The sequence below is a fragment of the Chenopodium album genome, chromosome 27 (genome assembly GCF_948465745.1).
Source record: "Chenopodium album chromosome 27, dcCheAlbu1.1, whole genome shotgun sequence".
NCBI classification, from domain to species: Eukaryota; Viridiplantae; Streptophyta; class Magnoliopsida; order Caryophyllales; family Amaranthaceae; genus Chenopodium; species Chenopodium album.
The window spans coordinates 25,895,257-25,919,649 of NC_137860.1; the positions used below are offsets into that span (position 1 = coordinate 25,895,257).

Below are 24,393 nucleotides of genomic sequence, written 5' to 3' on the forward strand. Positions count from 1 at the left end.
GAAGAAAAGTGAATGATCAATGTGCAAGTAAAGCTAACACAACCTAACAAGAGATCCAATTATTTTCTGTGATTGATCTACTTAGTTCAGACCTTCTGAAAGGGAGATTGCATTGCTTATGAGTGAACAAATCAATTGTAAAGCTCATTTATTTCAAATTTTTGCAATGTCATTAATTAAAAACTTGAAAATTCATCCAAATTTTCCGTGGCTAAAATTTGCATTCTTTATTCAAACATAACTGCTTGAAGGTTCATCCCACTAGACAGGTTGATACAATAGTCAACAGCTGCTTCATAGAATTTAACCTTGCTATATGATTTAGACTTTTTAGTGATTAAGATTAAGTCCCATACAATTATATTTCAACCTTTTGTTACTGTAACTCTGTAAGTTTTTCTTCAATTCTCTTCTCTACCTTTGATTGGTCAATTGATTCTAGAATGTTCAGATTTTTGCAGCATATTTTTCTGCTGTTCTGAAAATTGCATGTAGAATATGTTCAATCTTTACACAATGCAACCATACTCCATCCAATAACAATGACACGACCGTTTCCTTTGTTAAGTTCAAAATTGAGTATGACTAACTCAAACTAGCTATATTCAAGATATTGAAAATCAACATTGTAAATGCTGCTAGTCATAATACATCTATTTACGGATTACAAAATATAGAAGTTTGATTTCAGAAAGCAATTTACAGCAGTAATTTTACAGTTTCTGTAGAAACCATAAGGATACAGGAATGATCAATATGTACACTTCATCTAGCAGACAGTAAACTAATAGTAATTTTATCATTGGAATGAGATTGTGTGCCTCTTGAGTTTAGTTCTTTGGGCAAATACCTTTGAATGAAGAAGCCAGGCTCTTTAGGTACAGGCAATTTGGTATCACCACTTAACATGACAGAAACTTGTGACATGCTAGGTCTGTCTTCTGGATGCTGCTGAACGCACAGCAAACCTATGTGAATCACCATTTGCATTTCCGATGAATAGCTCATGTTCCATATTGATGTATCCACAATATCCAAAGCAGTGCCTTCTAAGAAATGGATCCAAGCCTAGACAACATATATCAGTCAGATTACTCAGCCGTACCAAACTAGGGAGATAACAATAATATGCAACCTTAAATTCCCTCCGTTTCATGATAATGATCACACTCTCCATAATTATGTGTTTCAACTTTCAAGTGAATATTTACACTTTTGCATTATTTATTTTAGGGTAAACCCACCTCAGTCAGTTCATTTTCACTATCTTTTCCCAATTAAACTTACAACGTACATTCCACTCAGCCTATTATTTATTATTCTTCCTTTTACTTAATAACATTTCACTCAACCTACTATTTTATTCCTTTCATATTCTCACAACACTCCACTTAACTAGTTTTTTTTTTTTTTTTTTTCCTAACAACATTCCACTTCCACCTTCCTGTATTCTCTTATATTTTCCAAACATATCTCATTGTGTGTGAAAATCTCAAATGTAACCACTATAGTGAAGCTGAGGGAGTAAATACTGCCACCACTTTGGGGCGATTTGCATTTACAAAATTATAAAGCTTCATGGTACTGCTTATTATGATTAAATATTTTTGGCGAAACTTGGGCTAAAACCATGCCAATGCATCTTGGTCATCACACCTAATCACAAATGCAATGGTCAAGTAATTGTTGTTTAAACTCATTTCCCATGTAATATCCTAAAGATGGCATGAGGGTTGCTTATCTTCAATAAGAAGAGGGCTAAAATCACAACTTCACCAAGAGCAACAGAGATAGGAGACGGGAGAATTTTTCTGATGACATGATGGTTTAATTCAGCATACCACATTAGCACCAAAACCAGGGGATAGCCTAAACCCTAAGCAATAATTGCATGACCTTGGTCGGCATTTTAAGAAAGGAAGATTAATCTTACATGTCCAAGCAAGCTGTGATGGTGATCTGAATGGATGAATCCTCTGTTCTTCTTGCCACATACAATCTCAAGCACTATTACTCCAAAGCTGAAGACATCAGATTTCACTGAAAATAGGCCATCAATTGTATATTCAGGAGGCATGTAGCCGCTGTAACAAAACAATAAACGTTAGCATATATATGGACCTCAAATGAGAGGGGGTAAGTACAAAATGAGGAGAGGATATTACTATGTTCCAACCACCCTTTTTGTCCGTGCCTCATCTTCGCTTCCAATAAAACTTCTTGCCATGCCAAAGTCAGAAATTTTGGGGTTCATCTCATTATCAAGTAAGACATTGCTTGCCTTAAGATCTCTGTGAACTATTCTCAATCTTGAATCTTGATGAAGATATAGTAGGCCACGAGCAATCCCCTTGACTATCTCAAAACGCTTTGGCCAATCCAATAAGCCACTGCTTGTTTGATCTGGTAAAATTCAGAAACAATAATTCCTTTGTTATGGATGTATATATCAAATATATCGAATTATACAAGTGAGTATTTAAGGAGCAAAGCTCTAGCCTATTGGTTCCTAACTTCCTAATTTCAAACATTGGGGAGGGGAGAGGCCGTACTTATTGATGGTTGCTTGATCCGTGTGTCCACAATACAACTTACTGATTGACTTACTTACTAAAGGAACATGTTAGTACAATTTAGATCATAGATGTCAAGGCTAAGAAGAGGTTTACCAAATAAGAACCGGTCCAAGCTATTATTAGCCATGTATTCATATATCAATATCCGTTCTTCTGCTTTAACACAACATCCTATAAGTCTCACAAGGTTGCGATGCTGAAGCTTGGCAATAAATAGAGCCTCATTCTTAAACTCATCCAACCCTTGGTTTGAGTCCTTCGAAAGCCTTTTCACAGCAATCTCTTGCCCATCATTCAGCACTCCCTGAATTTATAACAACAGGAAATCAAAATATATTTATCATAAATATACGAAGTAAAAAAATAAAATAAAATTGTCCAGTACAATGAGAATAATCATGCGACAAAATAAGAAATATACTTCAGAGTTTGGATGATATAACAAACCTAGAATAAGTGACTCACAAGAGCTTCATTGGCTTACATCAGATCCTTTACAAGTTGAGAGTAGTAGAAGACTAGAAGTCTCCGATGTGATCTAATATTATACATTTATACCTAATAATGACATAATATCATTATATAATATCTAACACACGCAAAATAGAGCTTAAAGAATGTTAATCTTGTTTCTGTAATTTATATTTATGGGTAAACCTATGAAAGTTCAGCAGAAATCTTTCCCAAGAAACTAAAAGATACAGTAATAATTGGTATATAAATTCTACATTGAAGGAGCAAATATCAAAGTTAATCCATGTCAAACATATGAAAAGAGCCAATAAACATAATTTTTTTTTTTTTACCCCCCACCCTGACCTCCTCATAATCTCTACTTGAACTAGGAGAGAGGAGTGTTGACATGAGGGGGTCTGATGTGCAATGCTAATATTTCTGACAATTGGCATGATTTGTGCAATGCCAATATGTCTGACAATTCATATCTTCTTCAAAAATAAGTTATGTTAGCAAATTAATAAAAAAATTAAAACTACTACCTTATAGACACATCCAAAGCCTCCCTCTCCAAGCTTCTTGGTATGTGAAAAGTAATCGGTAGCTTGAATTATTACGTCGAAGGGAAACATAGGCAGCTCACTTTCTTCCTCATGCTTTTCAATGCCATTTTCTTTTTTACTTGCTAGATCCTTAACTGTGAACAAAGAAAAACCACATTTAATAAATAAAGAAATAGAAGATTGATCCAGGGCTAGAGGTTCCTCAATGGCTCATATATACACCGTATCAATTTCTATAATTTCTGCTATAGTGTCATGAGATGGAGAATATCCTAAATTATGATAATAATGGTTACAGGACCACAGAATATTGAGCTCTATAATTGCTATGGTAGTATGGAACTTCAGATTAAAAACAGAACAAGAAAAGAGTACAAACTCCTATCAGTTACCGTCACTGTTGAGCCTCCGTTTCCTCCAACGAATAAAGATCACAGCACAACATAAGATCAGAATCAATACCAAACTGGAGCCTACTGCAATCCAGATCCATAATTTCTTATCACCACCTACAATACAGAGAAACACCAAACTAAATTCTTCAGTTCCAAATTGACTAGGAAAACAAATGAATTTAAACAGAAAAACAGAAAATTGTAAGACATCTTTCAAAGCAATATCAGTAAGATAACACCAACTGGATCAGCACAATTTTCTTATCACTTACTAATATATAGATTATATATTATTAGCATCTAGATCCATCTCATAAGTGAAAAGAATAAAAAACAAATGATACTCCTTCCCTATCTACAAACTCATTTACATTACAGTAATTTTATCAGGATAATTGCTGAATCCCAAAAGAAGGAAAAAAAAAAAAAAAAAACGAAGGCTACTATCATGCAAATAGCAAACAATTTCTCAGGGAATACAAAATGCAGCCAGACAGAAGTACCTCGGAGAATATGTCCATAACAATGTGTTGCAAAGAAGATATTTTGTTCCTATGATAACCAGATAATGTCATAACACACACCGTTACAGATATAATCCTTTGGTTTCCTTCAACAGGAAGAATTAAATCAAGTATAAGCACATTCTCCAACTGAAATATTAAAAAGAACCAGTAATTAGGTTCTCACCTGACCCAGACGATGCCACCCTTACATAAAGATCTTGCCCAACACCCGAGAGAACTCGCACATCAATCAAATCATCAAACCAAAGCAAGCAGCCCCTTCCTCCTTCAGTGACATCCAAATTTGCATAGGCAACACAAGAGCAATTTTTCAAGCACTTATTCTTGCATTCCTCAAGAGTTATGGTTGTATTGTACCAAGAGGATCTCGTGTCAGGCAATTTGACATTGGAGTATTTTACGAAACCATTGTTGATGCTACAATTTAAAGGGGTATTCAGAACACACCCGTCTGACCAAATCCTCCCATCCCAATCTTTTGGAGATTTAGGCACATATCCTTTTACACACTGACATTGAGGAGAATCCATTAGACTACAAATACCAAATGAGCCACAAACTGCATATGCGTCACAGCCATCTATGGGTTTCGATAAATATGTGGCCCATCCTTGTGTACGATTGTTCCACTCAACTCGCTGCAGAGTCCCATACGGGTTTAAAAGTCTATTGGTGACAGCTGAAAAATTCATAAGCTTATAGACATAGTAAAATTCCTTGTCATTAAAAACAAACTGGTATAATTCTGAAGGATTTGAGTCTAACAAGTTGTTCCCAGAAAACCAGTAGCCGTTCCATGGACCATCTCGGAACTGCTTAGCAGAATCTCTGTACAGGAATGGTTGCGGATATCCTTGGGGATCGAACCGGTAGGTATAGCTCCCTGGGGAAGGATCATCACTACTTTTCCAGGATGTTAAATACCTATCTAAACCAGTAACAAGGTCCCTTCCTATCTTCATTCCAGGTAGCTGTGAATCACAAGGATAATCAAAACTTTGCCACAAGAAGTTATCTGGATTGTTGTCATTCTGATCTCTGACAACAAAGTTTCCTGAGTCAAGAAGTTGTGCAATTGGATTCAGCACTGATCTTGAAGAATTGGTAGACCATATTACACTACCAGTATTGTTCATAAGTACAAGAAGAGAATTGTTGGTGAACCGGATAACACCAGAAGAATTAAGAAGTGGACTTTCTCGATTTGCAACCCAAACAACAGTTTGATCTGGAACATTTTTAAACCAGATTCCAATATATCGTCTCTCAGTACTGCCTGGGGTGAAAAATCCCAGCTCAAAGGTTCCACCAGAAGACACCAAGGTCTCCCTATCCCGAATGGATTGAGTTGTGGTTAACGTGTCTCGAGCTACAGAGGTAGTAACTACAAATACAAGTAACGATAGAAGAATATATGCGGTTGCTTTCATGATGGTTAGCACAACCCACTTAACTCAAGAACATAGTGACTAGAGAAAAGTAAGAAAGAAAGCCCAATACAATAGAACAAATCTAAAACGTATATTACAGCGATAGATAAGAGCTTAACTGGGTGCTCAGAATCAGTTCATTCAACATCAGACAAGCATAATTATTATAAACCAATAATCCCAGTGTGCAAAGTATAACAAAAAGTCAGCAACTTCATGTCAAAATCAGTTCATTCAACATTAGACATGCATATTATTATAAACAATTATCCTTGTGTGCAAATGAACTATAGCTAATAATGTAATCCTCTGAAGAAGATTATTCTATTATGAAAATTTGACATAATCAAGATTTTCCAACAAACAAACCCTTAGATGTTCACACACACACACACCAAAGAAAGGACGAGATTTTAGGAAAATGACTTGTCAACCGTCATGAGAGTTGAGAGAGAGAGAGAATATAAATATTCAAAAATGCAACAGAATAAAGTGTTTTTTTTTTTTTTTTTCTCTAAACTATGTACTGCATTTGTGAGGAACTTTCCAATGGTTATGAGGATTGCAAATTAAAAGGGTTAACCAAACATTTCCCATACATGTACATGGCAGCAAGAGGTATGAGTAAAACAGTTTGACCCAACATTATATATCATATTCATCAGAGCGTCAACATTGACTAGATTTTCAGAGCCGCTTCTTTTGAATAAGTCTTCATAAACCCATTCAACATAGAGTTTTCATATCTATACTATGTCAAGATCGTCAGCATCATCATAAAAATAGAAAAGAAAGAAGTACACCAACAATTGTAAGAAATATATGAGACTAAATTATGAAATCCTACAGATGCACGAAAATTGGATATGGTAACAAAACGTATAGACTTTAACTTATTTCTATGACTGAATAAAATAAGATGATTGAAATGTGTTGGGAAAACATGATAGTTCATCAGAGCATATAATGCGAACGGACTTCACAAAAAACAGCTTGGACTATAATTTGGTCTAAATGAAAAAAATTGGTAATAAAAATATTAAAAATTCATTCAGATGTAGATAAATGGGAGAGAAATTAAGGCCATCAAATCAAATAAGCTTGTTATTTACTATTGAACATCATCATTTATCACAACACTTTTACATCTAGTGGAGACTAAACTAATTTTTGTACAGTGAAGCAGTGAAAGTATGTGAACCAAAACTAGGTGTACCGTGTACATAAACAAATTGGCTTAAATTTCCAATGGGTTAGAACTTTCCTGGTTCCTGTGCAATGATACTCAGAAAGACCTATTTACTCTTCTTGAAACAGCTACTTGCAAGCACATTCTTCTCTAGCTCATCTTCTCTGCAAGATATGCAAAAGGAATTTTATAAAAATCCATCGTTCTCCATAAAAATGATTTCAGAGCAAATCCTTTACAAAGCTATCTAATCCAGAATAGAACAACAAATTAAAATGCATGGTGTTTGAGTGAGTAAGAGATCCATGACATATCAATGCATCAATACCTGATGTCTCCAATAAGGTTCCCACCTAGGATGACTTCTTGTAAGGAGCATTCCTGTAACCATGGAAAAAACGTTTCTGAAACCTGAATGAATGATACGGAGAACTTACTAATTTCTTTTTTATTACTTTTTCCTAATTTCTTTTCAAGAAACGGAGAACTTACTTCAGCTTTTGGAATCTCAGTAAGTCAGTAGTTTCTTGATATCCATGGTTGAAGATTAAAATGAATTCTAAGTTCGATTCTATATTGAATTACACCACCCTACCGCCCAACTAGCAATGATACAGATTCATAATTGGAGCTTGATTGGGTGTTGCCGGAAACTGATTCCTGTGGCAAATTCCTTCCAACAAAGAAGCCAGGCTCTTTAGGTTCAGGTAAATTAGAGTCACCGCTCAGCATGACAGTAACGAGTGACATGCTTGGCCTATCATCTGGATGTTGCTGAGCACATAGCAAACCAATGTGAATCATTCTCTGCAATTGGGGTGCATAACTCGAGTTCCTAATCAACGGATCAACTACATCCAAAGCTGTATCTTCTTTGAAAAGCATCCATGCCTATACAATTTACACACACTGGTCAGGTAATTAACAGACCCCTTCAATAAATGATAACAATTTCCAAGTACAGCCCCCCCCCCCTATTAGCCTATATATCAATGACATCATGCTACAACTTAGCTTTGCGAAAGAAAGAAGACTAGTCTTACATGTCCAACAAGATTGTGATGGTGGTCTGGATGATTAAACCCTCTATTTTTCTTGCCACTCACTATCTCAAGTATTAATACTCCAAAGCTGAAGACATCAGACTTCACTGAAAATAATCCGTCAATAGTGTATTCAGGAGGCATGTAACCACTGCAAAAAATTAGCAAAATATCAGGAAACTGTCAAGGAGAGACCGGCAGAAGAACAAATGAGGTAAGAATATTACTATGTTCCAACTACTCGCTTTGTTTGTGCCTCATCCTCGTTTCCAATGAAAGATCTAGCCAGGCCAAAATCAGAAATTTTGGGATTCATCTGAAAATCTAGTAGAATATTGCTCGCTTTGAGGTCTCGATGAACAATTCTCAGTCTAGAATCTTGATGAAGATATAGAAGCCCACGAGCAATTCCCATAATAATCTCAAAGCGCTTTGGCCAATCTAATAAGTCAATGCTTGTTGGATCTGTCCACAAAGTATGACTGTAAGCTTTTGTTGCTAAGGATGTGTAAGTGTGTAACTAGCCAAATTATATAACTTGGATCAAATTTTTCATTGAAACACTCACTCTAAACAAGGCATAAAGTTTTGAATTTATTTTTATGAGTAGTTTACATCACTATGTTGCAAAGCGTATTACCTTATCCTCATAAGAAATCAAACTCAAAAATATAGTCAGTAATTAATATGTGCACTAGTTACAAAAAAAGAAACAGATATGTAAACATGAAATCTAAAGTAAGACATACCATAGATATAGCAGTCCAAACTTTTCTTGGGCATATATTCATAGATAAGCAACCTCTCATCTGCTTCAATGCAACATCCCATAAGTTTCACAAGATTTCGATGCTGAAGCTTTGCAATGAATATAACCTCATTTTTGAATTCGTCCAGTCCTTGTCTTGAATCCTTAGAGAGCCTTTTCACAGCTATTTCTTGTCCATCACTTAGCACTCCCTAACAATTATCAAGAGACAATTTAAAAAACAAAACTCCTAGAGTGAACGTGATTGTTCTTGTTGTAATAATAATGCCTTTAATTGAGACACAGAAAGCCCCTACTACAGCTTTCAGATTGTCAGAGCATATTGACTTCATCTCTAGACTTGAGCACTCTCTCAAACAATGGAACTGTGAATTACTAGTCATAAAATAGTTTCAGAATCAGTTTTCTTATGGCCAAAACCCAGAAGCAAGAACAGGATGGCCAATCCTCTACTCTTGCTGGACATGCAAGTTACATGCAGGTAAATTACTGCTCATTGCAAGTATTAAGTCAAACTCCAATCAACACATGAAACTACATTCAGATTTTAAACTATTCACATCCAACTCCAGAAAAGAAAAAAGTACTATGAGCAAGAATCACATGAATTGAATTTTCATCTTTACTCCATCATCTGCATCACTGTTTACAAGTTTTACCGAATGCATCTATAATGTGATTCAGAAAGACGGTAACAACAGCATCAAATCATCAATGCAAATTAATGGAAGCCTTGAAAGAAAATAAATAAATAGAGATAAAGTTAACCTTGTATACCGGTCCAAAGCCACCCTCTCCAAGTTTGTTAGAAAAGGAAAAATGGTTTGTAGCTTTGGCAATTACATCAAAAGCATATATTGGCAATTCAGATTCTCCTTCACTGTTGTTATTTATGGTGAATCTTCTACTAGCAATGTATTTTTCTGCAAGAACATAACATATCAATAAACAGGAATAGAGTCAGAGTAGCACCAAATTTTGGGGTGCAATGAACTACAAGCCAGAAGATAGAAAGAGTTATCTTCTAATTCCCAAACAATGATCAACCCATACTTTAGAAAGGAATAATAGCAGTTGAAATCATGAAACAGAAATTAGCATACCTGCTCTCTTCCGCCTCCTTCTCCACACAATAAAAAGTGCAACTCCACAGAGAGACATAACAGCCAAAATACTGGAAATTATAATAGCAATCCATACCCGTTTTTTCCTATTACCTCCTACACATACACAAAATGATGAAAGGTTTGAGTTAATTCTTCAATAGCTCAAGTCAACACCAAAAGAAAAAAATAAATAAAATAAAAAATAAAAAAAAAATCCATGAAAGCCATATTAATCTTGTGAAGGTTAGTACATTTAGGAATTCAACAGATTTTGCCGGCTTACAGATAGTCAAGTAGCAGTCAAATGTTGATAGTATGCTAATAATAATAACACACAAAAGATTCTTACCCAATTCAGAAGATGGCACCTTGACATAAAGATCTTGTCCTGAACCAGGTATAACTTTCACATCAATCACGGTATCAATCCACAAAAAGCAGCCACTTCCACCATTGGTTACATCTATATTAGCATAAGCCACGCAAGAGCAGTTTTCCAAGCATTTGCCCCTGCACTCATCAAGAGTCATTGTCTTGTTATACCAGGAATATCTTGTGTCAGGCAGCTTGACATTGGCATACTTGATAAACCCGTCACTGACACTGCAATTCAACGAAGCACTACGAACACACCCATCAATCCAATTCCCTGCATTCCAATCTGTGGATGACTTGGGCACAAATCCTTTCATGCATTGACATTGAGGAGATCTTACAAGGTTGCAACTAGTAAATGCACCACACACCCCATAAGTATCACAATTATCAATTGGTTTTGAGTAAAATGTTGCCCACCCTTGTGTATGATTATTCCATTCTTGACGTTGAATATTTCCATAGGGATTTACAATTCTGTTAGTGATGATTGAGATGTTGATGAGCTCATAGACATACGACACCTCCCTGTTATTAAAAACAAATTTATACACCTGAGTGGAATCAGCTGGCAACCTGGCAGTACCAGAAAACCAAACACCATTCCATGGACCATCACGAAACTGCACAACGTCGTCTTTCAGAAGGAACGGTTGTGGGTATCCTTGAGGATCAATCCGATACGTATAGCTACCTGGAGAAGGATCATCACTGCTTTTCCAGGAAGTAAGGAACCTGTCAAACCCAGTAACAAGGTCTCTTCCCAACTTCATTCCCGGCAGCTGGGAATCACAGGGATAATCAAAACTCTGCCACAAGACATTGTCAAGATTATCATCTTTCTGGTCTCTGACAACAAGGTTTCCTGAATCCAAAAGTTGTGCAACTGGATTCGATACTGATCTCGATGAATTAGTGGACCAAACAGATCCTCCCGTGCCATTGACAAGTACCAGAACAGATTTTTTGCTAAACTGAAGAACACCAGAAGAATCAAGAAGCGGAAAGTTTCGATTGGCAACCCAAACAACAGACACAACTGGGATTTTCTTAAACCAGATTCCTACATATCTTCTTGTGCTGCTGCCACTACCAGGACTGAAGAATCCTAACTCGAAGTTCCCATTTGCAGAAACTAGGGTCTTACCATCTTGGAGAGACTGGTTTACAGTAATAGTGTCCTGAGAAGTGGAAGTAGTTATGATGAGATTCAGGACTAGCAAAAAAAGAAGAAAAAAGCCATATGAGGCAGCTGTAATCTTGCACATTTTTGTTTGCAGGAGACAATGGAATTAATTCATTCAAAACAAAAAAAAGACTCAAATAGCACACAACTTAATTCAAATAGCACGTAAAACTCATGAAAACTTGTAAACCACCACAATCAACTACCAAAGTCAGCATGACAAATGCATATAATTGAGTTTTTTCAATAATGTTACACCCACTGCTTGCCGCCTTTTAACAGATATTTTTATACAGAATTTCAGAAATTTGCATGGTTGTGAAATGAACGTGGGCCTCTTCTTCAAGGCAGAGGAGATAAAGACAAACAACAAGTCAATGATTTGGTCAATTCTATTAATGTATTCAACATTCTAATAATTTTAAGTCAAATTAAAACTAATAAGAAACTTTGACACTCTATTATAAACTTGTAATTATTGAAAACTTTGCCAATTAAGAAAGAGCAAAAGAGGTTAAAAGAACTTGTCACCTAATCTTCAGTATAGGTACCCTTTTTTCTACTGTGAAACCTCCAAGAAAGCTCTACTAATTAAAAATTAGTGCAAGGTTAAAAACTGAAAATGATAATTAATCCTCAGTAGAATGTTCAAAAGTTGCTAAAATGGAAGTAGATAGATGAAGTAAGTATAGAACAAAAAAAAAACGATTTTATCATGTAGTTGAGGAAAAGGATGGGATATAAATGAAAATTGATTAGAATACTATAGTCGTGTCAAGTGGGATTCAAAGGACATGTATATTTTATTTGGCAAGTCAACCATTGTGTACTAGCCTTATATTTTTAGTACAGTAAGGATAGTTTGATTGTGTTGCACTCCATAAATAATTAAATACACAAGAATACAAGAGAAAATAGCTGTACTTGCATAGTTGCATTTATGACCCCTGTTAATATGTTATTGCTTTTGACGTAACAATCAAGAAGGGTGGAGATTTTCCAAGGCAATATCTACCATTATTAAGAGTCCAAGACAGAAACAGTTGGTCTAGAGAATGTCAATAAGTAAAATTGTTTTGATAAAGATAAATATTGCAAATCTTCTCCCATAAAGAAATAAAGGGATGATTATAAAAAGCATCTGTAGTTTATACTTTGTATGTACGATGCATGCATTAAAAAAATTCAACAGATAAAGAAAGAGAAAGACTACCCAAAACCCGAGGTAGTTTACGAACAACAATATCCTTTTTTTTCCTTTTAAGTAGAACTATCTTTTTCATTTTGGCCTAGATTTGAGCTAGTCCCTATTAATATCTTATATTAACATCTCTTTTTAACTTAGTGGCATTATGAAAAATAAAAACACTTCTCTCCCCACCACCTCCCATCGCCTTGCCGACCATCCCCTCCCATGGCCACTCAATTTTGTCTCTCCTCCCCTCCCATGTCCACTATACCTTCTCTCTTCTCCCCTCTCATAGCCTTCCCAACCATCCGACCACCATTGTGAGTCTAAACCCGCCGGATGGTCAAACAAAAGACTCAAAGTTTCTCATTAGTTTTAATTGGACTTAGAAATTTTGGATACGACACAAGGGCAAAATACTAATGGGAAAACTGACCTTTTCATCGGAAAATATAATCAAGGGGCTGTTTCAAATGGGAAAACACCAGTTAATCTTCATGATCTACAAAAATTGTCAATCATAAGGGTGTAAATGAGATTTCCATCATTAAATTAGGGATGGTATGGTAAATTTGTTATTGACAGTTGGCATTCTTGCCATATCACTACTCCAGCTCACAGTCACACAATTCACACCGTTAACATAACATTTTCCATCAACTTTCTCTCTCCTCACTCTTCTCAATCTCTCAACAATGGAGGTAACTTCCAAGAGAAGAGCTCACTCAATCGGCGATCGATGTCAAACGTGAAAGCACTCCACCACCATCACAACCACAACCATCATCACAACCACCGTCATGTATATTTCATCTCCTCTCTTTGCCATCGACGACCTCACTTCTACCATTAACGACCCATCTTCGAAAATCAAGCTCAATGGAAGGAGCTTGAATGGAGGACATGGTCACCCCTACCCTTAGGGGTTGACCATGCCATTAATTTCACCCTTTATTCATAGGGTTTTCGTTTAAGATTGGGGAAGGTGGGTGGATTTTGAGGATTCATCAATGGTGGTGTCGGGAAAGCTTCAAAGGTTGTGGAGATGGGGAAAATGGTGGAATGGAGGTTGATGAAGCTTTAATGGAGCAAGAAAGAGTACGAAGCTTTTCAATGGTTAACCCAATTGCGGTTACGGCGTTCTATAAAATGATGTTTCATCTTGCTGATTCATCAAGTGGGGGTCACAAAAGCTGAGGTGGAGATTATGATTGACAAATTTTGTGATTACCTAGGCAAGCCCTGTTTCAAATACTCTTGTAAAACTACGGGGCGTTTGATAGGAGGGATGGGATTATTAAGTGGAATAAGAAGGTGGAATCAATAGATGAGATTAAATCCCTCCTCTTTTATCCTATCACCCTCTTCTATCCCTCTAAACAAACAAGCTGCTAAAGTATTAATCGAAAAAAGTAATTAAATAAGGAATTTGCACACAAACTCGAGCAAAAACAAACGAAAAATTCGAGCTTGACTCGGTTATTGTATCCATGTATTGTACAAAGTATAAGCTCAATTAGAGCATCCATCCATAAATGATTACTTGTATTTAAAACCTACATTCTCTAAACTCTCCAATACAACAAATTCAACAAACATTATGTCAATTTCACACGAATCCGCATCTTTATTTCTAGATAAATTGTGTTTAGAAATTAAAATTAACAACGCAGCTAACTATAAAAATCTTAAATTAAATTTGATTAAATTTTTAGAACAACCTTGAACTAAGCTTAAACCTTTAACACAAATTTTAATTTTCCAATAAAAAAAAAACCCTAGTAATCATCTTATATGCAATATTTTAATTCCTAGAAATATTAATTCCAGATATTAAACAATTCAATTATTCAAATATAAATTTGTGGAAACAAGAATTTAAGCAAAATTCAGAGTAAATTAATAAAGAATTATTACCTAAGAAGAGATGACAAGATAATTGATCATGATAAAATTGATTGGACATGCTTCTTCAAACTTGGTATCAAATTCCAAAATACGTTGGAATTTATACAATGGCACATGATCTTAATGAGATAGGAAGAATATGTTGCTAACAATACGAGCATATGTTAAACTTTTCACAACATCAAGCTTTGTTTTGTGTCATGCCTTGATAAGTGGTTGTTTGGTACTCAGTATTTGAAACAAATACCCTAAGTTAGGGAATGAGAAAAATAGCTTTTTTTTTTTTTCAGGATTATATTATGAACAAAATAGCTTATACTAGGGCTGAGCAAAACTACCCAAAAAACCGAAAACCCGAAAAACCGATCCGTAACCGTTCCGAAAATTAGGGTACCCGATCCAATAACCATAACGGTTCGGGTACCCGTTCCGATAATTTGTTATCGGGTATGGTTATGGGTATCATTTTAAAATTAACGGTTACCCGATCCGATCCGATAAGCATTTTTTTTTGCTTGTTGTCCCTACTTAAATCTATTAATATAAATCTAAATTTTCACTTTACTTCATAATCACTTTATTATATCAATGATTAGTAATATTATTAATAATTTAGTCAAGATCATATGGTATTGTTGTTAATTAGTTGTAAATTATATCATAGTAACTACGTAATTAAGTATAATTATCATTATTGGATATCTTATTGGGTACCCGATAACCGATCCGAAAATCCGGGTACCCGAAGTCCGGGTACCCGAACTTATCGGTTCCGGTTATGGATATCACTTTTAGTGATTTTGGTTATCGGGTACCCGAACCGTTAGTACTAACGGTACGGGTACCCGTCCCATGCTCACCCCTAGCTTATACATACAACAATCAACTATACAAATGTATAATTTCTACAACTAGTGTATGCCCCGTGCGATGCCCCGGGCTGCTAATTTGTGTATTTCTTTAATTTGATAATCATGTTCAACTATTTGTACTATAATACATGTGGTTGGAGCATTGTCTTGGTTGTCACTTTTTTTTTTTTTTTACCTTATATGTATTTAATTATATTCTTATTTTGTGAAAAAAAAATGAATTATATTATCTCTAATTTACTTAATAAATGAAAGCAATTTATAATATTATATGAAATTTGAAACATTAATAAAAGTTGGTTGCGATGGTAAATGTATTACCTTTACGCATTGGGGGTTCACGATTCGAATCTGGCTTAAAGCATATTTTATTTTGTTAAATGAGAAATAGCAAGCTTACGTGGCGCATATATTTTGGATAATAACGTGGCATTGACATTGCATATATACTATGAACAGTGCGGCCAGTGCCAGTTAACAAAGTATTATATGTGGCTAGCCACACCGTATGGCAAGGGTTACTCCATTAGTGTAATAGGGGTTACTTGGTCAGTATTAAAGGGGTTACTTCGTCGGTGCTATAGGGTTACTCAGTTAATGTTATAGGGGTTACTCAGTTAGTATTACAGGGGTTACTTGGTCAGTTTATATGGGTTACTTTGTTCTTTTATAAGTGGTCACACGGTGTGGCTGGACACACATAAGACGGGTTGACGCCTTTTAATATATAGTTTAGATTGAAAATAGAATTTTTCTTTTTTCAAAAGAATAATTTTTTAAAAAAAATGGATGAAAGGACGAGACTCCCGTTTTGTTGAGCTCCCTAAGAACCCTGATACAATATAGATAGAAGTACATACACACAATGTATGCAAGAGCCGAGAGGTCATTCTTGACTAGTGGTAAGGATGACACCTTTCAACCTTGAGGTTGGGGGTTCAATCCCCACTAGAGGCACTTTGAGGATGGAGATCCTTACCCTTCCAACCTATTCCCCCCCCCCCCAACTCTCAAAGTGCCTGATCCGTAAGTAGCGGACCAAAAAACCGTGAGGGTTGAGATTCAATTAGGGTCCTCCTTACCTTTTAAAAAAAATCTTGATTTACTAACTGAAGTAGTACCGTTATTTTGTAGTTCTGTACAATACATGGGTTTAGGTGCTATGCAAACAATGCTAGTTACAGAAGTACACAAGCCTAGCTACATATGTAGCTTGTAAATTACAGAGTATGTAGTATTACTAGTACATCTTTGTGCGCGTCTATCCAGTTAAATAAACACATATGACTTGACTTTCCAAATTTTTTTTTTTGACGGGAAACGAAACAAAGAAACTAAGAACCACTATCAAAGTTCACATAGGCCTGAATTTCATCAGGAAAGTCTTCTAGCCAAACACGCTCTTCCTCAAACCTATAGCTTATCCTTGCTAGATGATGCGCCACCTGAGTCCCCGTCCTCCTCACCCATAAAAAGGAGCAATCATAGTAGTTATAAGCCATGAGAATGATATCCTCAACGATCATGCCCAAGAATGAAGGATCCCCCTTTCCTTTCTTTAAAGCAAAGAACACACGTTGGTTGTCTATTTCAAGTATCAACTTGCGGTACCCAGCTTACCAGGAGACCCTTAAGGAAAACCTTAAAGCGAGCCCTTTGGCAACATCAATGTCGTTACTACCTCTGACCTTGCAACAAGTAGCTAGCACAACATCACCAGTACTATCCCTTACCACACCTCCAAAACCCACCAAACCATTCGCGAGAATAGAAGCATCAGAATTAACTTTATAAAAATCTTCAATTGACATTAGCAGCAGCTACGTCCTTATTCATGACACTCTCGCATTCACTCACCATTTGCAAAGCTTTGTGATTAACCTCCCCACATTACCACCTTTCCTTTTCAAAAACCACACATTCATGCATCTCCATAAGCCCCATAAAATACACCAAAAAATCCTCCACCATTTCTTCTCAGAAATAGAATGAGCAAACTTATAACACCACTGTTGAATTTTCTCACCTCCAACCTCACTCACTTGTATTCTAAGGGGAGATTGACTCCACACAATATGAGCAGCAGGACATTGAACCAGCAGATGAAACATGTTTTCCTCACCTTCACCACACATAGGGCAAACCGGATCAATGGACATACCTCTTTTGACCAACTCTGTACGAACAGGTATCCCATTCTTCAAGGCCTTCCAAGCAAACAATTTTATTTTGGGAGGGATATCTGAATGCCACAAGAGCTTCCACTTGAAATCACACAAAATACGAGAAGAAGAAGGAGCATTTTGTTTACGTTCCTATAGCAGCATATTATAGGCAGTCCGAACAGAAAAATCCCCATTCTTACTGTAATTCCATGACCAGAAATCAACAGAGTCCCCATTACCAACCACCTTCCTCACACCTTTTTTAAGAACCTGCCTAACACTACAGATTGACTTCCATGTAAAGCTCGCAGTAAGGCTGACCTTTGCATCCATAAAAGAAGAATTGGGAAAATATTCCCCCTTCAGCACCTTGAACATGAGAGAGTCCTTGTTTATGAGAATGCGCCACCCTTGCTTTGCAAGAAGGGCTTCAATAAATAGCTGCATATTTCGAAACCCCATGCCCCCTTCTTTTTTCAGATAATACATTTTTTCCCAAGCTATCCAAATCAGCTTTCTTTCTTCACCCTTCTGGCCCTTAAAGAACTGCCTACACAACCTCTCCACTACATCAAGAATGCTCTTAGGTAGAGCAAAGCATTGCATTGCATAAGAAGGGATGTCTTGTGCAATGGCTTTGATGAGAACCTCTCTTCCTGCTTGTGAAAGAAAACACTCTTTCCACCCTTTAAGGTTCTTCCAAACACGATCTTGAATGGATTGGAAAATCTTCTTATTTAACGCTCCCACATAAGTAGGAAGGCCAAGGTATTTTTCGTGGTCGTCTACTGCCTTAAAGGTTAACTTTGTCTGAAGCAAATCTCTCTTTGCAAGCTCTACATTTCGGGTAAACGACACCTCTGATTTATCCATATTCAATTTCTGTCCCGAAGCAGCTTCATAGATGGAAAGAATGTCAAGGACCTTGTCCACTTCCTCCTCACACACTCTAACAAACAATAAACTGTCATCCCCGAAAAAAAGATGGCTAATGAGAGCCACCTTTCTTCCAATCTTGATACCATAAATGCATTTCCTCATCTTCGCATCCCTTAATAAAATCGACAAGCCCTCCGCACAAATAATAAAGAGAAAAGGTGAAAGGGGATCACCTTGTCAGAGACCTCGGCTAGGGGTGAAACCAGGCCATCTCGATGGTTGACAATTGATAAGCATCGAAAAGGAAGCAGAAGATACACACTTCATAATTGTTGAGACAAATTAAAATGAGACGGGAATCCCATTTTAACCATCATTTTTTCTAGAAAGCACCATTCCACCCTATCGTACGCCTTGCTCATATCTAATTTAAGCCCCATATACCCTTTTTTGCCCTTCTTCTTTTTCCTTGGGTAGTGAAAACACTCATAAGCCACAAGGATGTTATCCGTTACACTCTACGTCTCATGAATGATGAAGGGGAACACTTTCTTAAGTCGGTTAGCAAGAACCTTTGAAACCAATTTGTACAATACATTACATAGGCTTATTGGCCTAAAATCCGCCGGGAACTTACACATTTTCTTCTTTGGGATCAACACCACATGATTCCGATTAAAGGAACCAATACCATCACCGTTATTAAGTACTCCCAAAACCAGATTACAAACATTATTCCCCACGATCCCTTTATATTTCTGATAAAAGATTGCTGACATTCCATCCGTCCCCGAAGCCTTGGTGGGATAGATGCATTTGATCGAGGGCTTCCTTTACTTCGTTCCTTCTAAACTGACCACCCAACACGCCTAAAAAATTGGCTAGAATAGAGGTGGAAACCTTGTCAACAACCTGATTAGATTCAATTTGATTCCCAGAAGAAACAAGCTTCTCGTAAAAACAAGAAAAAATTTCTGAAATTTGCTCCTCTGTGTTATATATATTCCCAGCTTCATCCTTGATAAACTCAATATTATTCCTGGCAACTCTCTGCTTTGCTTTCTGATGAAAAAAGGTCGTATTTTTATCTCCACTATTGAGCCAATCTTGTCTACTTTGTTGCCTCCAAAACAATTCCTCACGTTTCTCAATCTCATCCAATCGATCATCGAGAGCTCTAATCTCCGCAAGAACACTTTCAGTCTGCTCCTCTCTTATCAGGGTCTCTATTCTTCCTTTACAGTTTTGAAACTCTTTTGCAAAATCTCCAAAATTTTCTTTACTCCAGATACATATTGAGAGGCCGTGGCACTGATTTTTGATGTAATCGCGCGCCCTTCCACGAGCCCAAGCTTCCTCAATTAAATCAGCACAATACGGGTCTCGAGTCCACATTTCGTCAAATCTGTACAATTTAACCTTGTTCTTCTTTTCTTTTACTACTATATCTTTCTTCATGCAAAGCAAAATGGGCAAGTGGTCTGATCTTCGCTTTGTAAGATGTTAAACAAAAGAGTCAGGGAACATACTCTTCCATTCCTCGTCAGCAAAGAAGCAATCAAGTTGTTCTTGTAAGTTTGCATTCCCACCCCTATTGTTGTTCCAAGTGAAATCATACCCCACATACCCAAGGTCAACGAAATTACACACATTGGCAGCATTTCGCAAAATGTCAGCTTCCTCAACATTAAAGACATTCCCACCTTGCTTCTCACAGGCTATGAGCATCAAATTAAAATCGCCACCGCAAACCCACGGCTTATTATCACATCCTGCAAGTCTTTTGAGCAGCTCCCCTATCTTCATTTTATTGTCTTCTTCTGGATGCCTATAAATGCCGGTAAATCTCCACTCTTCACTTTCCCCACTCATTAGCAGAGAGTCAATATGATTATTAGAAAAGGATTACATCAAAATATCAAAAACAGGTCTCCACAAAATAGCTAATCCGCCTCTTCTCTTTCGGCCTTCTCCTTCACAACTCACTGCAAACATATTTTCAAACCCCAGCTTCACCTTCACACGTTCCATCTCAAACGATTTCAATCTAGTCTCCGATAAGAAAATTAGTTGGGGATGTTCTGTAATCACAATGTGCTTGAACGCATTCACTCCATAGGCACTCCCCAAGCCTCTGCAATTATAAGAAAGGATATAATTCATAAGTCACCAAGAGCCCAAGATGTGGCCCCACCACAGTTCTTTCGTTCACCTCGGTTTCTTTTCTTTTCACAGCTATTCCTGCCTCTTGCTCAATTAGCTTTTCCTCAATGACCCCTTCCTCTCTAACTATTCGTTTCACACCTATAGTATGAACTTCCTCCCTCGTTCCCTTCCTTCTCCACCCTTTTTTTTCCCTCCCTTTTCCCCACTTTTATCAACGCTCATCATCTCCAATTCTAGCTCCTGTTCACCTTCATTAATATTTCCTACAGACAACACCCCGTCCCTATCGTCAAGGCTTTTCTCCTGGTCTTCTTAAGCAAGTATTTGTCCCTCAATTGTATAGTAAGACACCTCAATCTCACTAATTTTTTTGTCATAGCCTGAACATCCAGATTAGGTTGTCCCACCTTTTGAGGTTTCGGTTTAGTAATGAAAAGTTTCCTCGCACAAGAGAATTCAGCCTTGCCTTCTCTTCCAACTTCAACTTCTCTACTCACTTTCCATGGAGAAACTTTGAGCCACATGCCATATACAAGCTCAGCATTATCCGGATCATGACATTTATCACAGTCTTTGACACCATGTCCAAGCATACCACAGCAGAAACAAAACAAAGGGGGCTTTTCATATTTGACTTCAAACTTTTCCTCAAACCCACCTCATTTTTAATGTAACATTCCTTCGTAAAGGCTTTCGAGCATCAATATGAACACGCAGCCGAATTGATTTATCAATCCCCATCGATCCCGTACTATTCATCCTAATAAAGGAGCCAATTTTATTCCAAGTTTCTCTACATTTGAGACATTCATCCTCCCCTTAAAGGGTAAGTTATGCACTCTCACCCACATAGGAATCAAGAACAAGTCAATGTCAGATGGTTTTTTATTATCTTCGACTTCACCAAGGATTATAGCATGACGATCAAAATGCCATGGTTGATCCTCCAAAACCCTACCCTTGTATCTCCAATGATAAAATTGGAACATGAATTGATTTTTACCAACATTACTAATATCAGCACCATGTTTAGGGTTCCAAACACTCTTATAGTATTAGTAAAAGCATTTACATTAATAGTACGATCAGTCCAGATCTTACCCACCAGACTTAGTTCAACTCTTGCATCATCATCTTCTTCTTCTCCAACATCCCAATCTACAACATCCTCTTCTTCCCGAGTATCGATCGACTTTTCTATCTTCTCTCCAATTTCTGGTTCACTTCGCATATTACCTTGTTCCCTGGTCACTATAGTATTCTTATTACTGTTATTGTCATCTACTCTTGTTATTGAAAAATTCTCCATTGAAAATCAGAGCAAAACACTCGCAAATCGAGTAAGAGCCTTCAAAACGAAGGAAAAACTAGGAACCCTTGAATAAACCCTCCCAAGAGACGTGCTCTAGAGGGAACTAATCAAGTCAATTCGACTTTCCAAATTATGTACATGTGTGAATTGAAAATTTTTTTAACCAATTAAAGTAATGTCAATTTCATGCATGATCATCCAGTTCATCCTCCATGACAGTTGCAATTTTAAAACATTCAGAGATTCCCTAATCTCATTTTTGTTAAACAAAGTTATAGCCACTTCCTGAATGCAATGTATTTAAATTTGATCTATAATTAATAAATCGACCCTTTAAAACTGTAACGAACTAATCCACTTTCCTATATGCAAATCAAGCACGTAATCCGAGATGTTTCTTTATACACAAACCAAGACATTTTTAGAAAACAACTTATCAATTTTGACCTCAAATTTTGAATTCTTGAGGACATTAATGAATTTAGTACGAACCTTAGTTGAACAATTTTTTTGGCACTCAATCAATCTATAATAATACTATACTGAATGAGAGTTATTTTTCTCCTCAAGCTTATATCCTGCCCAAAATTTCACAAATAATTTATAGAGATTTTATATTTTTTTTTTATATTTACAAATTATTAAAATATAATTAGGGGCCATTTGGTTTGTCCAGGGTAAACGGAATGGAATGAACAAAGGGAAAGAAAGAGAATGGAATGAAAAACCATTCTATATACAATAATGTTGTTTGTTTTACAAACAACAAAAGGAAGCAAACCAGGCCACCATACCACCACCACGGAACCTCCAATTTCCTTCACTTTGAAACCTTTTCCAGCCACCCAAACACCACTCAGCCTCACTCGTTGCCCCTTGCCGCACATCCCCCACCCTTAACAGCCCAGCCTCTCTCCCCGAAAAGCCCTCCCCCTCCTCCGAAAACATTCACCACCCGCGAAAAACCCTAGACACCCGCGAAAAATTATCAGGGAAGGGGATTCTAGGCTAGGGTTTTTCGCGGGTGGTGAATGTTTTCAGGGGAAGGAGGCTTTTCAGGTAGAGAGGAGGGGTAGCGATTCATGATGGTTGGTGGAAACATGCGCATGTAGGGAGCGGTAGTGGTGGTCGGGAATGTGAGTTTGAAGGAGGGAGTGGCCGGAGGATGCAAATTGGAGTTAATAGTTGATGTCGGTGGCCTTCAATGGTTGCTGCATGTGGCCTTTAATGGTTGCTGTCGGTAGTTCTGGATTTCTAGGGTTGAAGGTGATGGCGATGGTAGGAAATGAAAAAGGCTAGAGGGGGTGGAGAATCAGTGTGGAATAAAATTGGGTAAATTCAAAAATAAAAATGGGTAAAGGGAATGACAAAAAGTGACAAACAAACAAACAACAACAAAGGAAATGGGGCCTATTCATTCCCTTTCGCTTTAATTATTACCCCCAACCAAACGACCCCTTATATATATTATTATTACATGCATTGGAAATCTATATTATCTCCCGATCTCATGATTAATACCATGTATATAAAATATCCAGGCATAATAGCTGTAATACCCTTGGAGGATGTATTGTTAGTACCCCTTAACTTTGATCTTTCTTCTCTCATGTAGTTATGTGTATACAGTATAAATTTCACATGCCACATATTCTCCAAGCCAATTCTTAATTTTCAAACAAAAGTTGCGCGACATCCTTTTCAATTCAATTCGTTTTTATTGTGTAATTATAAAAAGGAAATTTTGACATTTGCTACCACCTAAAAGGCTTCGCTTTAGATTTGCTACCTATTTATTTTTATTTTTTTTATTTTGCTACCACCTAAATCAGATTTTGTTAAAAATCACTACCACTTGTCTTACACCGTTAGTATTTCTGTTACCACCACCCAACCACCGTTCAGCCACCACTCCTTCCCACCCACCACTCCTTCCCACCCACTGCCTAATCCACCGCAACTATTCAACATCAAACCCAATGCAACCACCACCCAACCACCGTCCAGCCACCACTCTTTCCCCACCCACCAGCTGCCCAATCCCTTGCCTGCGACTCCAGCCACCCAAACCACCACAACAACCGCCAATCAGCAGCAGAACCACAGCAAAACCACCATCAATTACCAACCCTTTCGCTGCCCCTTTCCCCTGTTCCCTCGCATCACCACCAAGCGGCACCAACACGCAATCACAGCCACCGCCAGCCGCCGCACATAGCAGCAACATTGTCCCAATTCGCAACCCCCAACAACTAATTCGCAACCCCCAAATTCGAAAATTGCAATT

The 24,393-nt window shown here is 37.1% G+C and overlaps 4 protein-coding genes across 4 annotated transcripts; all 4 read right to left on the reverse strand.

Annotated features, from left to right (window-relative positions):
- Positions 1 to 578: 578 nt before the first annotated feature.
- LOC145621057 (G-type lectin S-receptor-like serine/threonine-protein kinase At4g27290) lies at positions 579 to 5,995 on the reverse strand. The gene is made up of 7 exons (XM_081675792.1): positions 4,681 to 5,995; positions 3,988 to 4,104; positions 3,575 to 3,729; positions 2,670 to 2,880; positions 2,166 to 2,403; positions 1,934 to 2,084; positions 579 to 1,068 (listed from the first exon to the last, which is right to left on the reverse strand). The coding sequence occupies exons 1-7, from the start codon at positions 5,945 to 5,947 to the stop codon at positions 766 to 768; spliced, it is 2,442 nt and encodes an 813-aa protein (XP_081531918.1). The 5' UTR covers positions 5,948 to 5,995; the 3' UTR covers positions 579 to 765.
- A 980-nt stretch (positions 5,996 to 6,975) lies between these two features.
- Positions 6,976 to 11,734, reverse strand: LOC145620882 (G-type lectin S-receptor-like serine/threonine-protein kinase At4g27290). Its single transcript, XM_081675605.1, has 9 exons — positions 10,404 to 11,734; positions 10,052 to 10,168; positions 9,717 to 9,871; positions 8,929 to 9,139; positions 8,407 to 8,644; positions 8,180 to 8,330; positions 7,629 to 8,027; positions 7,465 to 7,517; positions 6,976 to 7,300 (listed from the first exon to the last, which is right to left on the reverse strand). The coding sequence occupies exons 1-7, from the start codon at positions 11,695 to 11,697 to the stop codon at positions 7,728 to 7,730; spliced, it is 2,466 nt and encodes an 821-aa protein (XP_081531731.1). The 5' UTR covers positions 11,698 to 11,734; the 3' UTR covers positions 6,976 to 7,300; positions 7,465 to 7,517; positions 7,629 to 7,727.
- Positions 11,735 to 16,918: 5,184 nt separating this feature from the next.
- On the reverse strand, positions 16,919 to 18,790 carry LOC145619858 (uncharacterized). Its single transcript, XM_081674548.1, has 4 exons — positions 18,020 to 18,790; positions 17,611 to 17,899; positions 17,205 to 17,382; positions 16,919 to 17,042 (listed from the first exon to the last, which is right to left on the reverse strand). The coding sequence occupies exons 1-4, from the start codon at positions 18,788 to 18,790 to the stop codon at positions 16,919 to 16,921; spliced, it is 1,362 nt and encodes a 453-aa protein (XP_081530674.1).
- Positions 18,791 to 19,378: 588 nt separating this feature from the next.
- LOC145619859 (uncharacterized) lies at positions 19,379 to 20,023 on the reverse strand. The gene has a single exon (XM_081674549.1). It carries the CDS (start codon positions 20,021 to 20,023, stop codon positions 19,379 to 19,381), a length of 645 nt encoding a protein of 214 aa, XP_081530675.1.
- Positions 20,024 to 24,393: the final 4,370 nt, after the last annotated feature.